Here is an 11,995-nt window from a genome sequence, read left to right on the forward strand (position 1 = left end):
GGGGGGGGGGGCACGGGGGGTCCAAAAATCGTTCTCTAGGAATATACCTAGCTATGTTACACATAGTCACAGCTGAACATGTGACCGCAGCGTCCGGCCCCGGTATATTCCTAGAGAACGATTTTTGCAGCAGCGCTCGGCCCAGAAATTGTCTTAAACTAACCGTAAATAAATAAAAATAATGATTATTTTGCTGAAATCATGTAAAAAATTATAGGAGAGGGGGGGGGTCCAAAAATCGTTCTCTAGGACAGACCCCAACCCCCACAACCGTAACAAGCACACCAAGCTTGATCTAAATATCTAAACTAACCAAAGTTTGTCCCAAAATAATTATGTATAGAACAGACATCACGTTGGAAAGATTTCAATTAACCTCGGGGCAAGCCCGGCCCCAAGGGGATGGTCAAGGAACTAAGTATATGGCTTTGTATGCTAACTAAGACTGATTCGAACCTACGACTACTGTTGTCTACGAGAGATTAAGCAGATAGAATTAGAAACGCAAGCCATCGGATTTGAATAAGTAGAACGGAACTGAACGGATTTAAACGGGTTCAAAAGACAATCTAGGATTTAAAAGAAAAGATGTTAACCTAAATTGTAATAATCATCATTCAATTTAAAATTTCTTTAACTGCTAAAATTGTGAATAATATATTTTTTGTATAAAATACGAAATAATTTATTTTAATAGTCGTGTTCGTTTTAAGTTTACTGAATTATAACCTGTTGTGCGCTGATTACGATCTATGCCGCGTAATCAAGTAATGTTCCAGATAATAGATACAGCGTGACCCACAAAGAATGAAACTGCAAAGACGAAAGGAAACTTTTCAAATATGGTGGTACCCGCTCATCGAACCTAGAGGAAACGAACCTAACGTTTTTCTGACCTAACGTTTTTCAAATTTTATTAGGTCAGTTGAGCAATATCTTTAGGTCGGTTGAGCAATATTTTTAGGTCGGATTAGCAATATTTTTAGATTGGATGAGCAATATTTTTAGGTCTGTTAAGCAATAGTTTTAGGTCGGATATGAGCAATATTTTTAGGTCGGTTGAGCAATATTTTTAGGTCGGTTAAGCAGTATTTTTAGGTCGGATGAGCAATATTCTTAGGTCGGATGAGCAATATTTTAAGGACGGATGAGCAATATTTTTAGGTCAGTTGAGAAATTTTATTAGGTCGGTTGAGCAATTTTATTAGGTCAGTGGAGCAATATTTTTAGGTCGGTTGAGCAATATTTTTAGGTTGGATGAGCATTAATATTTTTAGGTTGGATGAGCAATATTTTTTTGGTTGGTTGAGTAATATTTTTATTTCAGAGGTTGATGAGTAATATTTTTTTTAAATGTTTAAATATAAAATAAACATAAAAACAACAATTTTCATTAAATTAGTACTTATTTAGGGTTAGGTTAAGACACTTTCTGGGCCGAGCGCTGCGGCTAGGACAGGCCAGGGGGCCGAGCACTGCGGCCATGGGTTAGATTAAGATATATGACACTTTCTGGGCCGAGCGCTGCGGCTAGGACAAGCTAGGGGGCCGAGCACTGCGGCCACATGTCTTACATTTAATTGAAAATTGTTGAAAAAGTCATGTAAAAAAGCAGCAAAAATCGTTCCCTAGGAAATTACCAAATGATTTAAGTTATTTAAAACGTATTAGTTTAGGGTTAGGTTAGGTTAAGCTCAATTCTGGGCCGAGCACTGAGGATAGGACGGGCTAGGGGGAGATGTTGCGTATAGACGATGTAAATTACCAGACTTTTTGCATTTTATTTCTTTAAATTTAATGTTTAACTCATGTAAAATCAATTTTACTAGAATACAACTGTCATTTAAAATATGTTATTAGTCTCTTTATAGTATCAAAAAACTTAAATCAAATTATGGAAGAAGGCATTTTAAACTATAATATCACGCAACTGTCATGTTTTGTGGGCCACCCTGTATAGCTAATAATATACAATTGTTTAACATGTAATTTGTAGTTAAGAGAAAGAATAGGGGTGGGGGGCGTAAGTTTAAAATGGTGCGAATCGGCAATAATTTTTTAAAACTTACTTTATAGGAGGAACAAATCTCTTTTTCAGATGCATGGTAACTTGGTAAGCTCACTTTTTGCCTACCATACCTGATTTTAACCTTTGCCCAACAATAGAATTTTGGGGTTCTTTGACGTTTTTCACTCAAACGTTGGTATATTAAAATTAGTCTCGATAATTAGGTATTTTCCAACATATACAGGGTTACCAACTCTACCAACATATACAGGGTTACCAACTCAACCAAAATATACAGGATTACCAACTGTACCAACATATACAGGGTTACCAACTCTACCAATATATACAGGGTTACCAACTCTACCAACATATACAGGGTTACCAACTCTACCAACTTGACAGGTGCCACTGTAGAAGGATAGAAGTCACTTGAAAGGTGAATCCAGGGGCGGATACAGGATTTAAGTGAGGGGGGGCCTTAGGAACAAAAAAATTCATAATTAGGAACAAAAAATCGTGCCGCAGGGGAAATTTTTTTTTGACTTAAAAGACTCTAAAAAGAGTCAAAATTAATGAATAAAGACAAAAAAAACTAGATTAATAACTTTTCACACATTATAGTTTATTAAGACAGATATTCTTCCTGTTTTGCACTAGGATTTCTTTCCCTTAAGCATGCTATTGAGAAGCTATTCTGAAAATAGGAACAAAAAATTCCAAATTCATGGGGGGAGGGGCGAATGCCCCCCCCCCCTGGACTTAATTCTCATTAAATATTCTAATTTTTCATGTCTTCTGCCTGAAATATAATTGGAAAATATAATCCTGTGGGTACCCTGTACTGTACTGTACCCTGTACTGTTATAGAATAAAAATCTAAATAACTTCGAGTAAATATTTTTATTCCAATCTTCATAGTTAATACATATTTATATAGTATATAGATAGATTTATTGTAGAGAACTTTGTTAACAATAACACGGGGTCAAAATTCATCTCACTCTGGAGCATGCAGGGGGGGGGGGAGGAAGAACCAACCCCCTCTCTAAAAAATATCCACCCCTGTAATTAGTTGATAATAATGGTACAATAAAAACTTAAGACTAGATTTTATAAACCGAAAATGTTAGAAAAATGCGTACTATTGTATATTGGACAAATTTGTATAATTACTACGAAAAATATTTGAAAAGTTTTAATATAATTTAAGCAAAATAGAATAGATGTTTACTGTGTAGATTTTAAATTTTTAATTCCAATTTTATGTCAAAATTCTTTTCTTGAACATTTTTGCTCTAATTTTTGTATGCACAACGCCACGCCTAATCAGAACAGTTCTGGTTACAACATAATATTGATAGACGAATAAAATGAAATTTCTACAGTTAAAAATAAAATTTTGTTTTAAAAAATAAACTTGTGCACTTTTTTCACTAGTCTTGGCCAGAACATTGAGTGATGAACATGATTAAATATTTTGAATCAACAAAAACATCTTTGATTTTTTGGACAACATGTTTGAAAATATAAGTTGCTAATTTGTTTTGAGCTTTCAAAAATTGTCGTGGACTAAATTTTGATATTATTCCACTGAATTATGAGCCCAAAGCTGAAAACTTTAGAGTTGTGGATATCGAGATCAATGCTTAATCACATATTTTTTAATCTCAAGATTGGATTAAACTTAAGTTTGTATCCAGAAAAGGGTTTAAAATTCGACCAACCAGAGGGGCATTTGAAGAAACCCGAACAGCCAATTAGAAGCCGAAAGATTTTGAAATTTTGGCGCGCAAACATCGAGAGAACTCTCATTGGTCGGAACAAAGTAGTGATATCCAAAAAGAGAGAGAAAGAGCGGATTGAGCAGAAATCTTAAGTGTCCACAGTGGATATTCAGATCGAGGGATCGGTATTAAGGGTATCCAATTCTAAAGTGTTCAGCTCAATTCAGCCAACAAGGACCAACAAGGTTCTCCTGTACGAACTCGAGGTCAACTGTGAGGATCCTGAGGTCGGCTTTAAAAAGATCGGAGGTCGTCTTGAAACAGATCCTGAAATGTAAATTTATTTAATAAATTTTTTCTTAAGGTTAGAAAGGATTAATTGAAGGAGTACATTTTTTAGAAAATTATTTTTTATTAAAATGGGTGTTAACTGTAAAACCTTGTTTTTTGAGATCCAATTTTTCAACCCCCCCCCCCCCCCCCCCCATCAAAACTTAATTTATCATATTGTAAATTTCTTATTTTTAACCAACTTATAAACCACAAGACAACACACAAAAAAGCGTTATTTCCAAAAAAAAACATAAAAACGTGCCTTCTAAGCAGTTTACAAGTCTAAACTTCTCGCATTTTCAAAATTTTACAAAAATAAAAAACTTTTAATCACAACTTTTTGAAGTTATGATCATTCATAAACCTTTCCTGGGTCACGTGAGGTACCACACACATTTTTGGGCCGATAGGTTCAGCCGTTTTGACGTTCATTGTATACAAACAGACAGGCAGACAAGCTAAATATATACATATAGACTAGGCTTTTACCATCTTCTATTTCAACTTTTTATTGTGGCTTTATCTGTGAGCATCTTCTCTTTGTATAGTATAAAACAAAAACGAAAAAAAGTTTAAGGATTTCATAATATTTTTTCGCGCATTTTCAAAATTTTCATTCATAAACCTTCCCTGGGGTCACGTGAGGTCCCATTAAAATTTGGGCCCCATTGGTTCAGACGTTTTGACGTCTATTGGATAAAAACAAACAGACAGACAAGCTAAACTTATATATAGATGTATTATTTTGCACCTCGTTTTACAGGGTGTCACAATTTAAGTCTTTTTTTGAGACACCCTTTATTATTGGTTAGTTTAGGATGAGATGAAACACTTTAAAGAAAAGAGAATTTAAAATCTTAAAATTAATAAGAATAGAAACAATAGAAACAACATTTTAGACTAAGAATTAAATGATAGAACAGGGGTTGGTTACTGGCAAATAAAATATTTGAAATTTTGCAAAAGTATCAAATGTTATAGATTTATACAACAATAAGGAAATTTACCCGGACTATTTTGGGTAAACCAGACGTCAGCCTGAACAGGAGTTTAAAAGTTAAAAGAAAAAAAGTTTACAACGTAACCATTTTTTTTTTATAAATTCTAAACAGTCGTGTCTGAAATTTCATTCTTTATATGAACTGAGTAATCCTAGCTGAAAACTTTAGAATGGGTGGAATATCCTTACTCCCGATCTGTTAATCAATCTGGAGATTAATAACAAGAGGAGAACATAAAATATTTAATCTGGAGATTTATTAAAAGTGGAGATCAAGCTTTGATCTCGATATCCACCATTCATTTCTTGTATACCGTACTTATACCACCTTAAAACTGTTATATTTTAAAATCTGTTGATAACGGGCTCAGTTGGATCTTATTTCTCATTCTGAATCAATTTAAATTGCCAAACACATCTTTCATCGAACCGTTATTCTTTTCTAAATTCTCCGAAATTTATTAAAATCCAAATTAAAAGTTGATCAGTTGATAAGCGCTATCCCAGTCAAAAGTTTATCCTCACTGTTCTGATTATTATCTACCTTTAGGATGTTCCTGGAGGATTGATTTACAGATTCCCGTCGAGTATTTGTCCCAACACGTTCCTGATCTCAGGGAACTCATTGAATATCTGTGAAGCAAGATGTTCCTCCAGGGTAGTACCGTTCCCTACAGGGCTGTCCATGTTGTAGTATCCGTTGGAATCCTGCAAATATAAATATTTTGGATTACTAGAACTAGACATCAGTGGAGTCATTGTAACATTTTTTCTTTTATTTAAAATATCACCAAGAATTTAAATCTAAAAATGTGACGTAATCAGTTTTAGAAATGTATCAGTTAAAACAATTACAAATTACAAAGCAACATTTCTCTTAAGTCCATAATTTTTTAATTTTGTCAACATTGCAATAATAATTATTAATTCTAAAAACCAGAATTACAAGGAATATATTTATAAAGAAAGCAATTATTTATTAATATTTAGAGCAGAGGCTCAGCTCTCGAATATAAATTATTAATATTGATGTTTCTTTGTATGTACCAAATCATTTTATCATTTTATACATAATAAAAGTCATTTAAGAAAACGATGTAGATTTTATTTAAATAGTTTAACCAACCCTAAAATGGTTTGATCATAATACGTTAAAAATGTTCTTAAATCAAGTACAGTGGGGACCATCAAATCAAGTTTAAATCTGAAACGGAACTCTGAAATATGAAATTTTAGCAATTATATGTTTTGTTAAAAATATTTTTCTAAAGAAAATAGTCTTACCAGTAGTTTGTAAATTAATCTATAAAGAGAAATAGCTCTGTATTTTATGTTGATTGGGATAATCACAACATGAGTCTAAAAGTAGTCTTCAGATTCCACAAATATATTGGTCTCCTCGTACAACCCAAGAAACCCAAAATTTATTCTCATAGTTTTAGATTTTTTTTATAAAGAAAATATGTTAAATATTTACCCAAATTGTTAAAAAATACCNAGAATGGCATGTCCATTGTCAAATTATTAATAGAATGGCATGTCCATTGTCAAATTATTAATAGAATGGCATGTCCATTGTCAAATTATTAATAGAATGGCATGTCCATTGTCAAATTATTAATAGAATGGCATGTCCATTGTCAAATTATTAATAGAATGGCATGTCCATTGTCAAATTATTAATAGAATGGCATGTCCATTGTCAAATTATTAATAGAATGGCATGTCCATTGTCAAATTATTAATAGAATGGCATGTCCATTGTCAAATTATTAATAGAATGGCATGTCCATTGTCAAATTATTAATAGAATGGCATGTCCATTGTCAAATTATTAATAGAATGGCATGTCCATTGTCAAATTATTAATAGAATGGCATGTCCATTGTCAAATTATTAATAGAATGGCATGTCCATTGTCAAATTATTAATAGAATGGCATGTCCATTGTCAAATTATTAATAGAATGGCATGTCCATTGTCAAATTTACAACGTTTGAACGTTACCAATTAAATCTTAATCTAAGTAACAATGAGTGTTCAATTCTGACAATTTATTTACTTGTTCCCAGCAGGTTTAAGAATCCTAAGCAAAATTCGAAGAAGCGGGGGGGGGCTGCAATGGGGGGGGGGCAGACTCCTCTTACAGAGAAATTTTGGGGTTAAAAAAGTATAATAAAGCGTTTTCATGCCCTAAAAAGGTCAGCTTCAAGGTCACCTCTGAGATTTTTTAAAAGCATTTCTGATACTGTTTTTTGTGTGTGGTTTTTTCCCTTCCCTCTTGCCCGTCCTCCCCTTTTCCCCTTTTCCATTCCCTCTCCCCCTTTTCTCTTCATTTTTCTTCACCCAAACCCAATAAAAGCTTAAATTTTTATATATATCCGCATTACCCTTTTATAGACATACCGCCAATTCAAAATTATAATTTTTAGATAGCAAACCAATGAGAACTTATAAATGACATTTCTGCTTTTGAATTAAAGGGTACCGTTGTGAACCGGGCATACCGTTTTTTTTTAATGTAGGATCATATGAAATTACGTCTACAGTCTCTTTAACCTATGCTTAAATTACCAAAAATCGTTTACTCTAAATTTTGTTATTTTCATGATAACTAAAAATAAGAAACTAAAACAGTGCGTCTACAGATTTGGTGCTCTGTATCCCCATCTACCTGTGAAGCAGGGCTATCCACCATCCTCGGCATATAGCTGTAGTTCCTTGTCCTGTTGGTCTGCAGTTCACCATGATCAGACTCAGGACTGGATTGGATATACGACTCTACGCTGCCAGGACCACGTAGATTTACGTAGTAGTTCCCGGGACAGTCGTCTGGTAGGGTTCGCGGACTGGCGTTTGCCGAGGAGTCGTAGGGGGAGCCCAGGGGGGAGACGGTGCTGTGAGGGCTCGCCATGTTCATCATGGAGATGTTGTTGGGAGAGTTGGTGGGGGAATTGGGTTCGGGGAAACTAGATTTCCCTCCGTTGTTTTTCAGCAACTTGATTATCTCCAGCTGAACTCCGTACTCTATTTCGAAGACCCCCTGACCTTCGCAGCTGCTAGTCGGACGTAAGGTGACAAGGTCAAGCGCGGTCAAACCGTCCTTTCGCGGTGCATTGATGTTGTCCTTCTTGTAGGACAGGATGGTCTGCACCATAGCCGAGTCTCCTGTCCTCTGACAGGCGTAGTGGAGAGGAGTCATGCCGTCATCATCCTGGGAGTCGAAGGACCTGTTAAAAGCCTGATGAAGGATAGCAATTGTTTCCGGTTGGTTACTCTTACTCTGCGCTACAATATGCATCGGCTGCTGCTTCTTAGAGTTGAACCCAACGCTGAACACACGTGTATTGTCCGTGAGACGCATTGCGAGTAGTTTCTTCAGTGTAACGGCATTGGAATCTCCCTTCCTTGAGAGAAGGTGGATGATCGTATTACCGTGGGTGTCCTTGCTGTTCAAGATCTTCAGCGCTGTCCTTGTATCGTCGATGAGATTGTACATAACCTCTGCTAGATAGCAGGCCACGAAGCTGTTGTTCATAATAGCGGCGATTTCGAAAGCGGAGATGCCATTGTTGTTGAGTTTGAAGACAGATAGACGGACCTTGTCATCCTTGTGACGGAGGAGCCGCTGAACCACGGCGTGTATTTGTGCCATCACTTGTCCTGAAAATTGATTACATTCGTTAATCCAACTAATATATTTTCCTACATTTAGTGGGAAAACAGTTGAACACATTTAGAAACTTAGATTAGTTACATTATCAACAATATTTGAATGAGAAGAAATAAAAATGAAGTATTTGTACCTGGATTTGGAGATTTCCTTTGTGCACTAAGGATTGCAAGAACGGTATCCTTCTGTGGTCCAATCCCGGACACCAGCTGGTGAATATCCTTCTCCGCCACCAGGTTCATGGCGGAGGCCCGCTCCTCCTCGCTGATCTGCGCCAGGAGGGCCCGCTCCTGGGATTCCGCCAAGTCCGTCTTCAAGGAGATGACGATGGGACCGATATAGAAGGCCCGCTGACCGCTCTCATCATTCATAACCTGGATCACAAGGCTTGATAGTTTTATTCTAGTTTATGGTTTGTCAAAAATGTTTATTTATTTTATTTGTTTAAAGGGAATGTAGAAGTAATTATTAATAGAATGGCATGTCCATTGTCAAATTATTAATAGAATGGCATGTCCATTGTCAAATTATTAATAGAATGGCATGTCCATTGTCAAATTATTAATAGAATGGCATGTCCATTGTCAAATTATTAATANATTGTGTAGAAGGTCACTGTTGAAAACTTAAAATAATGACAAATTTGATTCACAACGGTACTCTTTAAAGCTTTGACAAGTAGTGAATGATGTCGAAATGAAACTCTTGTAATACTAGAAAATGACAATATCTTCCTAGTTATCGATAGGGTTACTTACTGTTGTAAATTTTTGTTAACTTTATTTCCAAAATGCCTACCTTAACATCTGCCAGAAATGATTTAGTTTCCTTGAGATTAGGATTAAGCTGGATAAAGAGCTGGATAGTATTTGCTCCTTCAGTGAAACATGTTTCCTCCGGTAGCTGATATCTCTGGATACACAACTCATGCTTATCCGACCATTCGATCCGAACATCAATCTTGGTAGGACGCTCCCGGTCCTTCTTCGTGTAGATCAGGACGTTGGGTATAGGCTGGTGTTTGTCCTCGTCCTGTTTCCCCGTGGACTGAATTACTCCCTGATTTTGGTCAGGACGGGAGTAGGGTTGGAACCTGTTATCCGGGGTATCAATAGATACGGGACCTCGGGAGATAAATTCAACCTCGGGGCCTCCACTCTTCTCTCCGAGGATAACCAGGGGCTCCAGGATCTTTTCATCATCCTCATCCTCATCCTCATCCTCATCCTTGACCTTCTCTTCATTCTTAACCTTCACATCACTTTCATCCTTAACCTTCTCCTCATCCTCATTCTTCTTCGTAACCTTTCCCTTACTTTCATTAACAGCAAGATTCTCTGTTGAGGATGAACTATTATATCCATCATCCTCCTTCTCCTCCTCCTTCCCTCCGACCTCCAACTTGTTCTCTTGTCCAACCTTCAAAGTCTCCAGGTTGTTGAGGAGCTCATCTAGAGGATCGACTGTAGCGGACATTAGAGATCTGTTCTTTCTGAAATAATTAAATAATTACAATAAAGGAATTGACGTTTAATTGAACACAGAAAGCGCGTCATAAAACTTTTTTTTTTTGATAGTTTTACCCGACCCCCCCCAAAAAAAAACAATCGCGACTTAATCACCCATGAAAAAATTACTTCTTAATTTCAAAGGTTAAGAGAAAATATTAGACTGTCTCAAATCCGCAAAAAAAAACCAGTTTCAATTGAGCGCCGGCTTAAATCTTAAAACATTGAATACAATATTAAGTGAAACCAACCAAATTAAAGCCCCGGCTCAAATTCTTTAAATTCGGCCACTGTTTTCTCTCTCAAGAACACTTATTGGACCACCCCCATTAATGATTTATTTTATTACTTAACAGGGTAAGATTAGATTTATATATGTTTCCGGGCCGAGCGCTGTGGCTAGAACAGGAAAGGGGGCCGAGCTCTTATAGGTTAGGTCAAGCTAAACTATAACACATATTGATTTAAATGATAAAAATGCATGTGCACAATTAAACTTTCTGTGACCTTAATTAAGTGAAGGTAATTTCCTTGCATCTCATATTTATCATATGGAAAAAGTTGGTTACATGGCCGCAGCGCCCCACCCCTAGCCTGTCCTAGCCGTGGCGCTCGGCCCCTAGCCTGTCCTAGCCACAGCGCTCGACCCCTAGCCTGTCCTAGCGCAGCGCTCGGGCCCAAAAAGTATCTTTACCTAACCTAACCCTAAATATATACTAATTTTATTGAAATTGAAGGTCTGTCCTGGCCGCAGCGCTCGGTCGCCTAGCCTTTCCTAGCCGCAGCGCTCGACTAAAAATCTTCCTAACCTAGTTATTGAAAAAAATTGACATTGGGTCATGTACAAAATTGATAGGAGGGGGGGGGGGGAGGGACAGACCCACAAGTTTAGCTCTAATAGTTTTTAACTTAATTCGTTTTTGGACCCCCCCCCCCTAACAGACCAGATCACTTTGAGATTTTGGTTTTACAACTAATTTAATAGCCCTGGAAAGTTTTTGCAAAACATTTATTGTTTTTATTATAATAATTGAAACGTCTCTACTCTTTAAAAACATAGCTGACATGAAACCTAAAGAATAAAGCCTATATTTAATTAAAAAACTACCTACTATTAAAGTATCTTAGAATGCCTGTAGATCCTGTAGATCGCGTTGCTCAGATTTCTCTCTCTAATTCTCTCTTAGAGGCTCGATATTTACTCTGGAACAAGGAAAACAGACGGAAAATAAGTTTAGCGCATGCGCAGTAGAGGAGCAACTAGCGACATCTTTTTCATTTCTAGTTTGATACTAGTGTCATCTATGGGCCTAAAGAGAGATTAAAAAATAAAATACAAGTAGTAAAATACGCCCCTGACTGTAGACTCATCAGACAGTTCCTCTTAATACTGTGGAGTAAGCTTCAATGGGTATAGAAAAGCGATGGAAACATTTCTTTAAAAATATCTATATTTTCATAGAAATGATACATCTTGTTTAATTATAAATAATTATATCAAAGATACACTGAAGGCAGTATTGACTAAAGCTTTTTTAACGACACTTGAGATTTTAAAGTATCTTTTATATGGGTGCCCCCCCCTCAGGAGAGTATACGTAGGGGGGGCCGGGGGTCCCTCCCCCACCCTCGTACGCCCCTGAGAGTAGCCACTTGCCAGCTGGGCATTCCCAGAGATTCGTCCCTGGGGGGGGGGGCGCAGCTCCTGTATGGCGTTAGGTGCTGACAAATCCCCCTGGAAATGAG

At 36.6% G+C, this 11,995-nt stretch overlaps 1 protein-coding gene across 2 annotated transcripts; it reads right to left on the bottom strand.

Annotated features, from left to right (window-relative positions):
* Window positions 1-2,892: 2,892 nt before the first annotated feature.
* On the bottom strand, window positions 2,893-11,477 carry LOC111715164 (uncharacterized). Of its 2 annotated transcripts, none has more exons than XM_023490440.1 (6): window positions 11,362-11,477; window positions 9,540-10,233; window positions 8,875-9,115; window positions 7,743-8,731; window positions 5,613-5,776; window positions 2,893-4,062 (listed from the first exon to the last, which is right to left on the bottom strand). In XM_023490440.1, the coding sequence occupies exons 2-5, from the start codon at window positions 10,215-10,217 to the stop codon at window positions 5,639-5,641; spliced, it is 2,046 nt and encodes a 681-aa protein (XP_023346208.1). In that variant the 5' UTR covers window positions 10,218-10,233; window positions 11,362-11,477; the 3' UTR covers window positions 2,893-4,062; window positions 5,613-5,638. The 2 variants fall into 2 exon arrangements, with proteins under 2 accessions (XP_023346208.1, XP_023346207.1); XM_023490439.1 differs by having other exon boundaries at window positions 11,358-11,477.
* Window positions 11,478-11,995: the final 518 nt, after the last annotated feature.

This window comes from Eurytemora carolleeae, unplaced genomic scaffold, assembly GCF_000591075.1.
Source record: "Eurytemora carolleeae unplaced genomic scaffold, Eaff_2.0 scaffold1564, whole genome shotgun sequence".
Lineage (NCBI taxonomy): Eukaryota > Metazoa > Arthropoda > Copepoda > Calanoida > Temoridae > Eurytemora > Eurytemora carolleeae.